Below are 18,047 nucleotides of genomic sequence, written 5' to 3' on the forward strand. Positions count from 1 at the left end.
GGCTATGTATAGCAGACCGCTGCTATGTATAGCAGACCGTTGCTACGTATAACACACCGTTGCTACGTATAACACACCGTTGCTACGTATAGCAGACCGTTGCTACGTATAGCAGACCGTTGCTATGTATAACTGACTGTTGCGGCTATGTATAGCAGACCGCTGCTATGTATAGCAGACCGTTGCTACGTATAACACACCGTTGCTACGTATAACACACCGTTGCTACGTATAGCAGACCGTTGCTACGTATAGCAGACCGTTGCTACGTATAACAGACCGTTGCTACGTATAGCAGACCGTTGCTACGTATAACTGACCGTTGCTACGTATAAGACTGTTGCTACGTATAACAGACCGTTGCTATGTATAACAGACCGTTGCTATGGGCACAGCTCTGATGTCGGACCCTGGAGGACCGTTTTTGTGTCAAATTATTGATTTCTTCGGTAAGTAGCCGTGTAAAAAGTGGGAAAATGTGCAGCTAGCAGGTCGTTGTTGTGAAATAAACCCCTTCAGGGCAATGCAGGACGGGTCCACCCCGACACAAACCGCATCGCCCTGTCCGGGTTTATTTCACAACAATGACCCGCTAGCTGTACATTATCCCTCACATAGTACGTGCCGATGGCTGTTGTCTCAAAGTAATCCAAAAGTTATTTAAAATCCTAATAGAGGATCCAAAAATATACAAAAAGTGAGCATAACTTTTTCAGCTTTTATTTGAAATGTGACTTTACACAGGGAAACTGAATGTCATGTTTGTGGATATAAAAAAAAGTTCAATAACAAAAACTTTCACACAAAAGGTGTGGTACTGTATGTCATTTTTGCAACATTCGTTCGAGCTTCCCGCTAAATCTGAACTTTGACAGAGGCACCTCTTTTAATAAATAGTTTCATTTACAGAACGAGTAATTAGTTATAAATATGAAGGCGCATTTTAAACATTTCCTTTTTTTTGTAAAGCAATTATAAATGTTTTGATTCAATTACAAAAAACTAAAACAAATCAATCAATCAAGCAGAAATGCAAATGATATTGGCAAAAACCAGAAATTGGCACAAAATGATAAAACAAACAAACTCAAGTGAAACCTTAAATTATAGGCACTATAGTTTCATAACAGCCACCACAGAACAGCTTCCCTAACACTGGCACACCTTTCCATTCGGTTTCAGAGCACAAGAGGTAAAAGCCAGCTAAACTTATCTTATTCAAGATGTGAATGATTTACACCGACAGAAATCTGTTGTGGGAATTTAAATGGACCACATCGAAGTTTAGTTTCGTTTAATTAGCTGAACGGGGATAAAATATGTCGTAGAGCTCCGGTTTCTTTGATTCAGATTTAACTCCGACCAATTGTCGAGCTGTTATTAAACTGACCGATCTCAGCACTTTAATAGAAACGTATAATATAATATATAACGGGCCTCATTCACCAACCGGTCTTAAGAAGATATTTCTTCGTAAAACCCACTTACGCCTTTTTTTTAATTTGGGATTTGTTCTTTCATAAGAACAGAATCAAAATAATTGCGTTTTTGTCAATTCAACAGTTGTACAACATAGGATTGCAATTACAATAATATAATTTTTTCATAATTTATAACATTTTTAATAATTATTGTCATTTTACAAGGCATTACAGTCTTTGTAATAAGTAAACATTACACTAACACTTCAACACTGAACGAGTAATAGCATCTCATGCATCTTTTCTTGTTATTTTATATCCATATTAAATATGACGGCTCGTTTTGGTGTTCGCTTCCTGCAGAAGTACCTCCACCTCAGAAATATTGAAGCCCTCTTTAGACTTTCTTTTGGGCGTTTTAATTTCTACGTGTGCACCACGGTTATAGCAGTTAAGATTTTTTCATTAGTTTTTATTTTTCGATTTCATTTTAGTTTAGTTTTCAGAGTGCGTTTGCAAGTTTTAGTTTAGTTTCAGTTTTTCAGAAAGGCGTAGTTAGTTAACGAGAACGCATTAATGCAATTTCGCTTTAGCGCCACTCATTTTTGACTGCAACTTGCGATTTTTAGTTTGTAGCAGCTCAGTTTTAAAGCTAGAGTGAAGATGTATCACATGAAACCAGAAAACCTGATGAATCCATCGGTACCAACCATATCATACTAGCTTTCAAAGGGGTCCCTTGACCTCTGACCTCCAGATATGTGAATGTAAATGGGTTCTATGGGTACCCACATGTCTCCTCTTTACAGACATGCCCACTTTATGATAATCACATGCAGTTTTTTGAATGCAGTATAAATATCACACTGACAGCTGTTGTTGCCTGTTGGGTTGCAGTTTGCCATGTTATGATTTGAGCATATTTTTAATGGTAAATGCAGTACCTGTGAGGGTTTCTGGACAATATCTGTCATTACTTTTATTTCGTGTTATTAATTGATTTCTAATATTAAATTAATTTGTGGTTATTCGTGATTTAACTACTTTGATCGATTACAGCTCTAATTTTTATATATTTAGTTTGTTTTTGTTCGGGTCAGCTATAATGTCTCAGAAGTATGTAGCTACATATACATACAGACTACATGGTTGGAGAACTGTGTGGGAATGAACATTAATGTTTATTGTTTAATTTTCATTCTACTTTAGTGAAACAATTGCGTCATAGCGCCATCTGCCGGAAGGTCAAGTCCGTTCAGTTTCTGTGGTTCAACGTCACGAGAGTGAAATTAATTTACAATCATTTTTATTATCTTTTTAACCAGACAATATTGTTTTTAGTTTTTCTTAAAAGATAGTTTGTATTTAGTTTGAACGTAGTAAACATATTTTTCACTGCTTATTTTTGTATAACCCTGTGTGCACACGGCCCTGCAGTCTTGTGTCCTTTTAAAATGATTGGCAGGGCGTTTACTTAATGGGGGCCGAGGTCATTTTAAGAACACGGGTACGAATAATTCTGCGGTTTAAGGACGCGTCATGAATCTTAGGACCTTTTCTCAAGAACAATCTTAGGAAGATGTTGGTGAATGAGGCTCATTCTTGGCAAACTGCGGTACAAGTCACAGCTGAGGCTTGGGCCAAGGCGTCAATTAACCACCCGGGTTTCTCACAAGTCCAGAGGCCTGGACTACGAAGCAGGATTTAGGTGTTAGCGATTTAACTTCAGGTTTAACCCTTCAGGGTTTTCAGTCCTGCTCCGGAGCAGGTTATGCTCCAGATAACAGATTAACTTGTATAAAAGCACTGCCATAGCTCGGTGCGCGGATCCTATGATAATATTACACACATACGAAGAAGTTATGGCCATAATCCAGACTAAAAACAACACAGTTTAAACTGACAAATGCAGAAAGGATAGCTGGATTTATGCTGTGGGTGTTTACCGCTTTGAATTATGTTTTTGTATTTATTCTTTTACTTGCTCTCAAGTCCGTTTCAAACCGCCTGAGTCGCAGCTGAACATTATGGCATTCAACTGTGTTAAATGCCGTAATGTAATACATGCAGTTTATTCAACTATTCTATTTTGAAAGCTATTTATATATCACTGCCCCATCTAGACAAATATATCTGACTTTTCAATGTTCCGTTAAATTTATAAATTTATTCTTTTGCCAGCCGTCCTTCCTGCATTGGGCAGCTTCAACTGTGTTACTTTTAGTCTGGATTATGTGTTTAACTTCTTCGTATTTGTCTAATATTATAGTTCGCTCTTGGTTTGTAAAATATTACAAACAAACAGTAGACTTGTCCATGTCTGTGATTGGTCAGATGCTGCAAACACCGCCCCTTTTATGTGCCAGATTGAGAAACTCTGGGTTGACTTACCGAGTTGATAACCACCGTCGTAGGACCGCTTAGCATGATCGTGGTTGTTAAGGTTAATTAAACCAGATAATGAGGACATACCCTGGGTATGTTGAACTCGCTTCCTAGTACAGGCCTCTGATTTGACACTTTAAAAACAAAAAAAAGGCTTTGGAGAGTTAGCTTGCAGTTGAGGTTCAAAACGTACGTTTTTTTTTTTTAACAATTGAAATCTTAAAAACAAAATACTGATATGGAAGTTTGGACATACATTTCTTTCTTAAATAATTTGAATAAATAATTTCCAAAACAAAACTTGTGCATACATTCCGGCTGATTTGACGAGAGGATAAAAAAAAAAAAATCTTTAAATGTCCTACCCCACGCAGAGGTGCTTTCACTGTTGCAAGACAATCAACAATTCTCTAACATTACGGGACATTTCACCTGCACAGCATCATCATAGAGATCGCTCACCGACATCTGTTAAACACAGAGCATAAAGAGAGAAATGCGTGGAAACATTTCAACCTGAGGGAGGAGAAAGAAGAAGAAGAACGGGGGAGAGGAGAGGAGTGGGACGAAAGCTGGGTATAATGAAGTGATACGGACAGTCTGACAGATGATTGCAGTCAAACCAAGGCAGGTGATGTGTGTCCTCTGCTGGCGGAGCTGGAGTCGGGCCTGTTTCTTTGGCATTTTCTGGGCCTGTCTGCACTACATGCCTGACCCCTCCAGAGCCAGACCCCACAGAGGAACACGATGGGAGGTCCTCTCTGAGGCCATGTGGACACTGTCTCCTTTTTTTTTTTTAATTCTGACTTGTATATATTTTTGGGACATAGTCTCTCTCTTCACTGTAAAAGGTATCTAGGTAGATAAAGTGCCATGTTGTAATGTCTGCCTCCTTGTGTTGATAGTTGGACTGGAGAGCCCTCTACTGGACCGCCTCAGTAACAACCTTCCCTCCAGTTGTCACCGCCGTAGGTCCGAGGAGCAGGAAGAGATCTGAGGAGGAGGTGAGGAAAACACACGTTCAGAAGGAAATGTTGGTCTATAGTAATATTAACGAGCAGGGTGTGTACAGCTTTTTAAGAGTAAAATTAAAACACTTTCAAGGTATTTAAAATGTCCAGACTCTCAAAGCCTTTTTCATCACATCTAAATTGTTACTGTAAATGCAATTGCGAAAAAAAACAAGATTACAGAATTAATTTATACCCACAGTAATCAGTGTATATTATCACTTTGTTTATTTTACCAGCTGGTCATATTAACTTAGACTGTATGTTTTGATCAGGATTATTTAAAGGGACTGTTTGTAACTTCTTACAGGTATAAATCAATCCGGGTCGGTGTCCCATGCGCTCTCGCGTGTGGCTACGCTGTTCAGACTCAGATTCCAACACAAACTACAGGGAAGCACCAAAACCTCTTGGTTGTATCTAGTGAAGCCCGTCCTGCAAAAACAGTGTTGGCCGCGGTCGGAGGACGCGGGGGAGACCGTAGCTTTGGTCTCCAGGACCGGAGTCTCTGCTCCTCTGCCTGCCTGCCTTCACTCACACACCGCGCTCGTTCTCACTTGCTCTTTCGCTACACTCTCACTACACACTGCAGAAGAGTTAGTAGCTCTGAGAATATCTAGTGAATGCACAGTGGACGTTTGTGCAGAAATAACTGCTGCAGCTTCTCCAGACCAACAGAGGTTTCCCGTATCTTGTGAAGTGACGGGGCTCCGCAGAGAGAAACGTTATCGTCTCCGACCAAAACTCCGGTGTCTCCCCTGTTCCCTCCTGCCGCGGTCGGGAGGCTGAGGCAGGAAAAGCCTAAACATTAATCGCTTAAAATGTTTAATGTTGGTTAAACGGTTATTTATTAACATCCCTAGCGTTAACACGTTATCGCATTAACTTTGACAGCCCTAATTAAAAGATTTTTGGTTTACATGAGTGATTATGTAGTAATATGAGTATTTGAATTCAAGCACATTCTTAACCTTGAAAACATGACTGTTAAAATCAAGGATTTTTCCAAACTTTTAAGACTTTGTACGAACCCTGTACCAGTTATCTATTGTCTGTCTGTGGTGTACTTACCTGCGCACAGGTTGGGCCAGTTTGCTGCGAGGCAGAGGGATCCCCCCTCCCCCTCCTCCTCCTCCTCCTCCTCCTCCTCCTCCTGCAGCAGCAGCACTGGGACGGGGCAGGCCGCTGCGAGGAGGAGCCAGGGAGCGGGTTGGCGTGGAGGTGGCAGAACCAGGGTTGGATGTGGCCTTTACCGGTTGCCTCAAGGCCAGCGGGGACGGGGTGACTGGAGTCCGCAGCTTACTGGGAGAGGGGACTGAAGACAGGCAGAGCAGGAATACAGTCAGGTATGACTATTATTCATATTATTACTGTTATGTTAGATGGTCTTTATAGATAATATGCTTTCATAGGTTTCAGTAGTTTAACAATGAAGTAATAATCACAAAAACATATTTAGGTCTTTCTTAACCACATCCATCACAAATGAAGTCAAACCTGTTACGATGCAAGTTTAGAAACTACAAAATAAACTTTAGTAAAAACAGAAAAGCTAACAGAATGAGGTGACACATACACATACAGCATAAACTAGTGAAAACCAGAAGCACATAATATAGCACGACATCAATACAACCACAGCGTGGAACCACAATCACAATATTTAAAAAAAGGTGGAAACCCTCAGTGAATACTCACTGAAATCACCTTCTTCTCCAAAGCAACAGGAGAGTGGGACTAGACAAAGACGAAGACAACAGAGACAGGCCTTAAGTCAGAGCTGAGGATGGGCTTCAATGTGGCGTCTCTTACTGCCCGTTTGTTTTCTTAACAAACTATGACGAGACATGACTCGTGATTAAAGCTGCCGTTATACAAAATAAATTACTCAAAAAATATAATACAGATAGAAACGTAGAAATAAAAGCCTCAATTATCAAATAAATGTGCAGATTGATTTGAAAATAAACAAATATGCACAGAAATTAAAATATTTATTTTTTGGGGATAAATAAGGAAATTAATAAATAGAGAAATATATAAGTACAATTACTGCCTCCGCCAACCAGTCAATGTGCATTGTACATCTGTCTGTCCAAAATATCATTTTATCCTGTTACACATTTGTTTGAAATTGTCATTATTGCAGTAACATATGAATTCTTGATTTATGGCCAAAAACGTGTTTTGTGAGGTCACAGTGACCGTGACCTGCTGTGACCACCAACATCTAATCCTAGTCCAAGTGGACGTTTGTGCAAAATTTTAATAAATTCCAGTCACGGCTGTTGCCGGCGCGGAGGCATAACAAGTCATACTATAGTATTTCATAGTATAGTATGTCCTAAAATTTTTATATAGTGTGTTATATAGTTATGATATATGTCATAAAATGTGATAAAAATGTTATGGTATGTCGTAAAAATTTGATTAATTGTCATAGTATAGTTTGTAATAATACAGTATGTCATATGTAATATAACGTGATGAACATGTGATAACATGATAAAATGTGATAGAACATGTAATAGAACGTGATAAGATTTGATGACCATGTGATAAACATATCATAAATGTGTGTTGAACATGTAATAAACGTGATATAACTTGTGATTAATATGTGATATAACGTGTAATAAACGTGATGTAACATGTGACTAATATGTAACAAACGTGATATGACATGTGATATAACATGTGATTAATAGGTGATATAACGTGATAAATGTGATATAACATGTGACTAATATGTGATATAACATGTGATAAACGTGATATGGCATGTTATATAACATGTTATAGTATGCCATAAAAATGTAAGTAATTATTTAAAAAAATTAGAAATACAAAGACAAAGGGGTCGATAGAGATGAATTTATACTTAAAGAGACAGTTCAACCCAAAATCTAAATTACATATTTGTCCTCTTACCTGTAGAGCTATTCATCAATCTAGATTGTTTTGGTGTGAATCGGCTCTCCTTTTAAATTGTGACCATTGAAATACCAGTGGGAGTTATAAACTCAAATCCGTCTCTCCCAACAACCAGCCTACTCCACCGCTTTCTGTCCTTATTGCTCACAAAGAAAGCAACAAAAAAACGAAGCTACACCTGCCCACAGAGTTACCTCACAGCCTCAAGAGTTTGAAATGACAAGCTGACAACTAGTGCATCGATGCACCTTCCTCAAAATCCAGTTCAGCTCCGTACAATAAAGCCATTTCATCACTTACACCCCATGTACATCAGTAGTCTGCACCTTCACAGTACCCAGGCAACTGACTTCAGTATGTAATAAGTTGTGCATATGACTGTGTGTGAGATAGATCTCACAGCCTCCAGCTGGATTAGAAGCAGGCTGTTACCTCGCAGGGCAGTTGGCCTCTGGAGGTGTTGTTTGGGTTTCGGGGAGGAGCGAGAAGGGGTCGAGTATCTCGGGAGTTGAGCTTCTGCTGGAAAACAGGGACATTTCAGCACTTCAGACTTCATTCTGCCTGAGATTCACAGCGTTTATTGGAGAAAAAAAAGGGCTGTTAAGGCCACAGAAGCCGTGAGGTGCAGTTTGAGGCCACTAGGGGGCTCTGCAGCCAAACATCCACAGGCAGCTTCAGAAAGACTGTCAGAGCAAAGTGCCACAGTCAGGTTTAACAGCCAATCCACCAACCAGTCTCAGGACAGAGGAAAGGAGGCTGGTTTTGGTTACACATGCTTTACGGTGAAGAGAAGTCGGTGAGAAAGGTAGAAATGTATGTGTCTCACATGCCCAGTACAGCCAAAGCTCAGGATAGAAAAACGCATCAGGACAGTAAAACCTCTCAACTAGTACAGTGGAAACCGCTTATAGTGATCAAAAAGCTTGGGACAAAATCTTTTCATATATGAAAACATCTGGAAAAAGATTTTAAATCTGTTAGACTAATGTTGTTTTGTTTTTTACTTTACTCTCTTGATACTTTGCCTCATGGACCGTCTGCTTTCCGGCTGGATACGTGAGGCCAATGCTGCGTGCACACTGATATCATAACGTCATTTTCTCTGGATAAAAAATAATGCCCCCAAATTGAAACTGTCGAACGGCTCCTCGGTACCGCAGTGCCGGCAGCTCATGCAGACCGGCGCCGGTCTCCCTCCATGCTGATACCTGGTGAGAGAACGAGGCGCCGTCCTGCATGCACACTTGCTCTGCAGAGCCGAATAAATAGCGAGCAGTCCGTTTCATTACTTTGTATTCACGTAATAAATATACAAATGTCAATTAGATGGTAATCTGCATGAGAAATGACGCACAACAACAACAATTTGGTTGTAATTACCATCTGCTTATAGTGATCAATTTGACCCAGACAGACGGTTTCCACTGTATACAAATAAAAAAATCTATACAGATTCAGCAGAAAAAAAGTCTAATATCTGCTGTAATGTCTAAAAGGTCCAAAGGCTCCAGCCAAATGAACCCCTCGCCCCTCAGAGGGCTGGTTAAGACAGGATAAAGGCAGTCACTACAGGTTTAACCAGCTGAAACCTGCCCTTTGACCCCTGTCCTCTCTCTCTCTCTAGTAAAAGAGAGGGATTACGGTTTCTGGATTAAGGACAACACTATTATCTTTATCTCCCATTACAGGATTACATCAAATGGATAGTCTTAATCCACAGAGGTGGGATTCTAAGCTCTCAAAGAACATAAAACCCTCGGAAATGTAAAACAATGTTATAGTGTCACTGGTACCAGGAGAGGAGTCGCTCTGGATTCTCAGTGCTGCTGGCGGCGCCATGCTCTAATTCTGCGGGATGAAGTGTGTCTCTTTGAAGTGAAAGTTATGCCAAGGCGACAAAGAGGAAGGATGCGTGTGAATAAAAGATATTACAACTGAAAATGATCAAAGACAAAGAGGATTCCCAAACGCCAAAGCCATGGGACTACAAAGCAGCACAGTCCCCGAACTGTAGGTGCAGCCAGAAGGATGACTACCAAGAGATTACACTGAATGTTCGGTGTACTTGGAGAGCAAAACAAATATTAATATAATGTCAGCTGACAACAGTGATATCAACAATTGTCTGGTAGCTACTGTAATGTAAAGATTCATTTTTAACTTTGGATGACATGTTGTGTAGATATTTTTCTGTCAGAGTACTCACTAGCAGACTGGTTCGACTGGTGTCGAGGAGAGCCTCCGTTTGGCACTTGCAGGTTGGACTCGCAGCTGCGGCTGTTCTTTACGGACTCTGGAACCTGGGCCGTCGCCGCCGAGGAGCGCGTGAGGTTGGGAAGACTACGACGCAGCTTTTCTGCAACAGCAACAAAGAGAGTAGAGAGTTAGCTCGAATCACACGATGAACAGGTCCATCTCTGCTAGCTCCTGTTTACCTTCGTTCTTCACCACATTGGTCTGCATGTCGTGCCCGTGGCCCTGCAGTGAGTGGCGAGGCTGCTGCAGGCGGCTGATGATGGGCTGAGGCGAGCCGCGGCTGTGGCTGTAGTCAATGGAGCGGGCAGGGGAGCGAGAGCGGGGCGAGTTCCTGGGGGAGGCGCGGGGAGAGTTACGAGGGGAGGGGCTGAAGCGGCTGGAGGGCAGGTGGAAGGCCGGGTGCACCGCCTCCTCTTCGTCCTCCAGACTGTGTGCATCCAGCTCCTGGTCGCTGAAGGTGCTGCGCCGCAGCGAGTGGCAGGACGAACCTGAGCTCCGTCTGGATGCTGTCGCGGCGTAATCTTGTCTCAAACCTGACAAACACGAATACACTCACAGTTACAACACACTATAATAGAAAAGCTGTTTGGTCAGAGAAAACTGACACTGGTACGGGTACATACTCTCTTCCTGCATGCGTGCCAGTATCTGGACGTCAGTGACATCGTTGAGTTTATAGGTGTTTGAGGAGCCCACCGAGTCCTCGTCCATTTCTGAGGTGCTCAGCTCGCTGTCCACCGATGACTGCGGGCTCACCGCCGGAGGATTCCTCTCTGCTGCTGCATTTCGTTGGTGTGCTGGCAAGGAAATCATTTGTGAAAACTTTAGTGACACATATTCAACAACGACGACAGATGTTCTGGGATTGTTAGTGAACTGTAAAGTAGGGATGTCACGAGAACCGATACTTCAGAACCAAGCCGATGCCAAAATTCAGAAAATGTGATGGTACTTGTTTTTCTACAGTATCGTAGGTACCGTCAGGGCTCAAGAATAACGTTGTCCCATCGTTCCAGGGACGATAGAAAATGTGTTCGGGACGCATTTAACTCACTACCGGCCAGTGATGTAGTCAAGACCACCTAAACTGAGACCAAGTCATCACCAAGACCAGTCTATTGAGGCAGAGACAAGACCAAGACTTTGAGGGGTTGAGACTAAGACCAGACCAGTGAACATGTAAACCACGGAGGCACTCTTCAAACTGATCTGAAAGATACACATTCCCATAAAAACACCAACAGAAAACAAATGAAGATCGCTCTTCATTCACCTGTTTTGCCATATATATCTAACAATTTAGTGATATTCCCACAGTTGTGGTCTTTATCGGTCTTGAAATAAAATAGGGATGTACCGATACCGATGACCTGACAGAACAGGGAACTTAATTTTCATCTGTTTAACTTCTTAACAAAAACCAGTACGCAAACGGTAATACAGGACTGGATGTTGAAGTACATGGGATTTATTGTTTAACTTTTGTTTTTTACTGTTGTATCGAATTGGTATTGAGAATTGTGGAATTTAACTACATTTCTGGTATCATGACATCCCTGCTATAGAGAGACCCATACCTGCATTCCCGGGCATCAGTTGCTGCCTGACGATGGGCACTTTGCTGGGGGTGGAGGAGGGGGAGTTGAAGCCGCTGCTGTACGGGCTGTTGGCTGCGTTTGTGCTATACGGGCTTCCATAACTCTGCTGGTTGTAGGGGCTTCCATACAGGCTCCGGCGTTTGTTGGCTGCAAAGTCACAGAACAGAAACTAAATATCAGTCAGTCCACAAAACATTAGAAACTCAGTTAAGATCCAAAGCATTACAGGTTTGGTTATAAAATTAAGTTTTGTCATGTTTTTGCTGCGCACGTGTCTTCAGCCAGTTTTAGAGCTTGCACTGCAAATGCTATATCACTCTTGTGACATTACTCAGCATTAGAGCAGACAGAAGAATGTTATCTAGTCTGAAGATCCACAACCACACCTTTGTACACAGAGAGTTAGAAGATGACTAAGATCAGACATTTTTTAGCTTTGAACATAAAATGTGTCAAAGAAATGTGAGCAGTGAAAAGTCAGCATTACATTGTAAACTCTTAATATGATGAGTGGTTGTCTGTTTATTCTATTGCACCACTACTGAGTCATTGCATATTAGTCTGAAATGTCACATCAGTTCTTTATTTATGCTGCTTCTCCTCTAGTCTTTTTAGCTTAGGAAGGTTTCTAACTGAGTGAAATGACCCGGAAGTATTTAAGTGGCAGCCACGATAAGAGCTGGTCGAAGTCTCTAAATGTTATCTCCTTTAGCATAGGATACACCGGACCATCCTTTAACAAAGGAAAGGAGATAATGACGGCCTACAATTCCTTGCGGCAGCAACATTTAAAGCAACGGCAGAACCACGTCAATAAAATTGGCCGTCACATAATTACGTAGCATAAGTACTGAGCACCGCGGTTGTCTTTTCCTAAGTCCTTATGAATTCTCCTTCTCATCTTTCCTTGACCTCATGACGTTTTACATCGAGGTCAAGGAAAAGTGGTTCAACCGCAGCTAAATTCTTCCTTTAGAGGGATTCTTTGACCAACAGATATTTATTGAAAAATCTGTCAAAACATTTCTCCAGTATTATTGTCCACAGATGGATTTGATCATGTAGAAGGAAACCGGCCAGCGGGTTTGAAAAGCATGTTTCCTTTAAAAAATTATATCTTCAAAATGACATCATTCATCTTAGCTAGAAATTGTAAAAACAGACATTATTGTCAGATTTCCAACTTTTAGAGGGTCCTTGAACGGATCATGTGTGACAAACGAAAATCAAAATCACTTTATTCCACGTCTTATTTAAAATTTTGCCAAAAATAAACTGTTTGCACGAAACTGATCCTGCAAAAAACATTAAATTCTGCACTCCTCAGTGCAACTGACAAGCAATGATTGACTTGACTGAGACCAACAGTCACGTGACAAAATCTTCAACTGAACTGCAGGCTGTTAAACACAGAGCAGAGAGGACAAGACAGGTTTTAAGTAGAGGTTGTAAAAATGTAAATAGTTCAATATGTATAACATGTAGAGGCATTTTTTTCCAACATTGGAAACACTGTGGGCACTTGGAAAAATGTTGTATAGATTACATTTTATTCCAATTTAAAAAAAATAAATTATCAAAGAAAATTCAACTTGCATTTTTTCCTTTTATGATTTATGGCCTTATAACTTTTGAGTATATATTGCAGGGGAAAACGAGGCCACAGTGATTAAAATGTGACAGGATAAAAAAAAAAACGCCCTGAAAAAACCCAACAACTAATCATTTTTAAATTCCTTACTCAACCAAGAACAATAACAGCAATGAGTGATTCGTGGAATAAACTACTAAAGGTCAAGATGCTGCATTTATGGAGAGGAACCAACTACTGAAACTTAACATTCATTCATGTTAACATACTAACCCATAAAAGACCCTCACAAAGCCTGCTGCCCATCCCAGCATTTGACGACAACGGCAACAGTGTCGGCTCATAGCCGGCGACTTTATGAAAGCTCGTCAGTGTGCTGCCAGTCTGTTGGAGTCTCTTAAAGCGTATGCTCAGTGTGGGCCTGACAGAGAGTTCCTACATCATCATCCGGGTGACACTTAACAATACGTTCATTCAATATAGATGCACACAGAGCAGCACAATGCATTTCTCTGTGACATCCAGCTAAGCAGCAGTCAGAGGCTCTTGTCTACAGAGTCTCAGTCATGAGATCTGGACCGGCTGCTGGTCAGTCACTGGGAGAGTCTAGTGGTTTGAATGGTTAATGTCTCTGAGTCCACTTGTTTAGCCATCCCTCTGTTTCTCTTTCTCTCTGACTGGATGTGTTTACACAGCTGGGTGGTGGGCCTTTTAAAGATCAGCTACCTCCTCTTTCCACTTTCTCTCCCTCTCCTCGTGCTCTGCACTCTGTCCTCCTGCATTATTTAGGAAACACCATCCAGTCCACTCGGTCGCCATCCGCACGGATCAGCTACCGAGGAATGTCAACAACACGGCAACATGTAGCTCTGTAACGCTGTGCACTCTAATAACAATGGATGTTTTGTTCTCCGTTAAAGGAGAGTCAAATCAGCAGAAACCCCCGATATCAAGAGTCAAGATCAAAATGTGTCCGTCAATCTCCACTCCACAAACTTAATGACATTTCTGTGAGTGCTCACAAACATGAATCATCTCTTGTGTTTGTGAACTATGACGTAGAGGAGTCACACTTTCTATGATTAGGAAAATATTCCCCTCGACATAGCACAGACTATACTGACTGGGTCATGAGGGGAGGCTACAGTCCATATGAGCCCAGCTATTGGAGGTCATTGGATGACAACGTGCCCTATCACAGCAACTCTAGCAGCACATGGGCCTCATTCACCAATATCTTCTGAAGTTAAGTCAACCAAAGAAATTCTTAGTTGACTAATGGTCCTGACACACCAAGCCAGCAGTCGGCTGTCGGTCAGTTTGGGGCCGTCGCTGATCGTCTGTCGGCCTAGTTTTTGCGGTGTGTCCCGCAATGTTGGTTCTAGTCTGCCCATGTTGGAGTGTTTTTGGCTGATGCAGCATGTTGAATCGGCGGCGGAGCTCGTCGGTGAATAGAAATACCGCCGCTAGTTCTTTGATGTTGGCTTGGTGTGTCTGGACCTTTAACACTCATACGATTTTGTCAACTAATCGATGTAAAACAGAGTTTCTCCACAAAGAATCACACAAAAGCACCACTTTAAATGTTGTGTTTACCAGAGATGTGCTCAGAAGTTTCTTGGAAATATGTCATTTAGCATGAAAAATGCATAAAGAACGACAAATCGACTAAAGAAATCTTAGCGGACTAAGAACAAAGCGACAGATTAGTCGACTAATCGACTAAGGGGGGCAGCCCTTCTAAAAATATTATTGTAATTTAAATCCTATAACATTACATTTGTATAATTGAAGAAATGCAATAACCGCAATTATTTTACACAAACATGTCAGCACTCAAATGTGCGCAAGTGTGCTCTTGACCTAAGAACAAATCCCAAATAAGAAAACTGCATAATGGAGTTTTAAGAAGAAATGTCTTCTTAACAATGGTTGGTGTCACTAGAAGGAGACACAGACTAATCTCAAGGGATCTGCAGCACAGGGACCAACCAAAATAGAGCGTCCTCAAATCCTCATGTCCTAAAACAAGAAGTCAGAAGAGGAGAGAACGAACTGCTGTTTCTACCCGCAGTGACTGATGCCGTTTTGATTTACTGTGATATGAAATTATATTGGAGGATTTTCCGTCTTGGCTTTTCAATTATGGAAAGTTCAGGACAGGCCAAAAAAATAAAAAATATAAACCCTAAAGGCAGCCAGCACACAGCAGCCTGATATAAAATGAATGCCTGGAGGGCTTAAATGGTGAGAACGAAATGGAAGACAACAGTTGGCATTGAGGTTTACTTTATATTTAAAACAGCTGCAGAGAGCTTCAAGGATATCACAAGAAAAGAGCAAAGAGAGAAGCGTTTGTAAATGAGAGAGATAAATACCACAAAAGGGATAAAACTGGCAGAGGCATGCAAGAAGGACTGTGCTGTACTGTACGAGGTTGAGGAAAAGTCAAAGCTTTTATGAGCAGGAGTAGACAGGTCAGCTATGTGACTGTGGCTGGGACCTCTCAGGATCAACAGTGCAGGACAGCTGTCAAAGCAGCAGTATGGGGAAAAAAACTGTTTAATTGTTCAGATTAGACAACAACACATGTTTTTTTTACTTCTTATCAGGATTGTCTGACTTGAAGAAAGTAGTGCTTCACGTCTGAGTCAACTCAGCCATCTCCTCCCTGTTGTTAGTTATATAACTGAGGCACGTCATCTGGGGTTATGGTTTAAACAGGGTGTGCACACACACACAAAAGGCTCGGTCACTATTGACACACTGACAGTAAAATGTGTTTAAAATATGTGAACGCCTTGTATGAGTGTGGACTTGCTGCATAAGATGAGTTAGATACAAACGTTTTATGTCGGGCTGTCAAAGTTAATGAGACACACGTTAACGCAAATTTGTTTTAACGCAACTAATTTCTTTAACGCATTAACGCAACTTTTAGGTTGTAGCGGGCTCAGTTTTAAAGCTAGTGAAGCTAAGTGAAGATACTGGCATCAAACTATGAAACTAGAAAATCTAAGGAATCCATAGGTACCAACCATGTCATGCTAGCTTGTCGCAGAGGAGGTTAAATAACGCTCCAAACTTACACTAAATTTTGGCGAGGAAAAACTGGCATGGACATTTTCAAAGGGGTCCCTTGACCTCTGACCTCCAGATGTGTGAATGTAAATGGGTTCTATGGGTACCCACGAGTCTCCCCTTTACAGACAAGCCCACTTTATGATAATCACATGCAGTTTGGGGCAAGTCATAGTCAAGTCAGCACACTGACACACTGACAGCTGTTGTTGCCTGTTGGGCTGCAGTTTGCCATGTTATGATTTGAGCATATTGTTTTATGCTAAATCCAGTACCTGTGAGGGTTTCTGGACAAAATTTGTCATTGTTTTGTGTTGTTAATTGATTTCCAATAATAAATATATACATACATTTGCATAAAGCAGCATATTTGTCCACTCCCATGTTGATAAGAGTATTAAACACTTAACAAATCTCCTTTTAAGGTAAATTTTGAACAGATAAAAAAAAAAAAATTTTAATTGATAGACAGCCGTAGTTTTATGATATAAAGAAGTCGTTAGTTTGACTCGAATCTGCCACAAGTGAAGTTTTTTTCTTTGCAATTTGTTTGACACAAACTCAGCCGACACCATGGCAACAGGGTTTCCGTGCTCCTGTTAGGAACCGGGTGTGAAGGAAAGTAGCCGGGAGCCGTGAGGTTGGCGAGTCTCTCTTACACTCACAGACACTCAGTATGTAGCAGCTAAGATTTGCTTTATTTGCTTTTTGATCTCAATCTTTAGACAAATCTATACTGAAGCTTCAAGTTTAATTTATTTGATTTAAATATTTTTGTATTTTATATTGGAAAAGCATCCATTTAACATTCATCATTTTACACAGTATTAGGATTACTGCAAGTAGATTCACATAACATTGATGCACACTTAATTGGTTTGATAACTATTCTACAGCCTGGCTCTTACAGAGGTTTTCTTCAGGGATACATCGATCCGATACTGACTCAAATAGCTGGGTCGGATACTAGTGACAATGGGGCCGATCAATTAAAGTCAGTTCTATGTTTATATACTACATAAATTATATAATGAAATTTGAATTCCTGTTTAAGTTTTGACCAATTTGTTGCTGCATTAAAAAGGTTTACACTTGAACTGTAATTCCTGTTCATTTTGAAGATTTTTTAGCAAGTAGCTGGTGTATGATTTATTATTTTAATAATAAATAGTAATTTACTAAATGTATATCTATGTATTGATTTGTTACATTTTGTTTGCAAAGTTAAGAAAGCAATGTTTACGTCAAGCCTGATGCTGCCTTACACATAAAAGAATGATCCCCGTCACTTCCACACAGTGAGGCATATGGCAAACTATTACTTAACTATTAATTAAATCGCTATTGGTATCAGGATTGAAAAATTTGGATCAGTGCATCCCTAGTTTTCTTTTATAACATTAGCTTTAAGTATTTACAACTAAACATGGGAAGCTTTCCCCTGAGATATATTACAAAAAGAAATAAAAAGAAGATGCAATAAAATAACATAAATCATCATTATATTCTCACTCATTAATTCAAAATCAATTCAGCTAAAATCTGACTTTACAGGTTTAATCATGTACTCAGTCCAATTGGTCCAAATCTGGATTATTTTTTAGTTTTGGACTTTGAGGGGTTAAGACAACCTTGCCATATATTTCATATATTATTTCTATCCATTCGTTGATGGTGGGTGGCTCTGATTTTCACCACTTCCTTGTGACGGCCTTTTGATTTGATTTAACACATTTGACACAGAAAATATTTGTTGTTTGAGTCTTTGTGC

At 40.5% G+C, this 18,047-nt stretch overlaps 1 protein-coding gene across 6 annotated transcripts in view; it reads right to left on the reverse strand.

Annotated features, from left to right (window-relative positions):
* Positions 1-1,890: 1,890 nt before the first annotated feature.
* slain2 (SLAIN motif family, member 2) overlaps positions 1,891-18,047 on the reverse strand; it is a 28,118-nt gene continuing 11,961 nt past the window's right edge. The window contains exons 3-10 of one of the 6 annotated variants that reach the window (XM_074636158.1): positions 11,584-11,751; positions 10,630-10,803; positions 10,186-10,539; positions 9,957-10,106; positions 8,183-8,266; positions 6,515-6,553; positions 5,888-6,131; positions 1,891-4,799 (exon numbers count right to left, since the gene is read on the reverse strand). In XM_074636158.1, the coding sequence (XP_074492259.1) occupies positions 4,742-4,799; positions 5,888-6,131; positions 6,515-6,553; positions 8,183-8,266; positions 9,957-10,106; positions 10,186-10,539; positions 10,630-10,803; positions 11,584-11,751 (1,271 nt within the window). In that variant the 3' untranslated portion in view covers positions 1,891-4,741. Of the gene's footprint in view, positions 4,800-5,887; positions 6,132-6,514; positions 6,554-8,182; positions 8,270-9,956; positions 10,107-10,185; positions 10,540-10,629; positions 10,804-11,583; positions 11,752-18,047 lie in introns of all 6 variants that reach the window. The other 5 variants (XM_074636157.1, XM_074636160.1, XM_074636159.1 and 2 more) reach the window with 5 other exon arrangements.

Source organism: Sebastes fasciatus, chromosome 5 (assembly GCF_043250625.1).
Source record: "Sebastes fasciatus isolate fSebFas1 chromosome 5, fSebFas1.pri, whole genome shotgun sequence".
NCBI lineage: Eukaryota > Metazoa > Chordata > Actinopteri > Perciformes > Sebastidae > Sebastes > Sebastes fasciatus.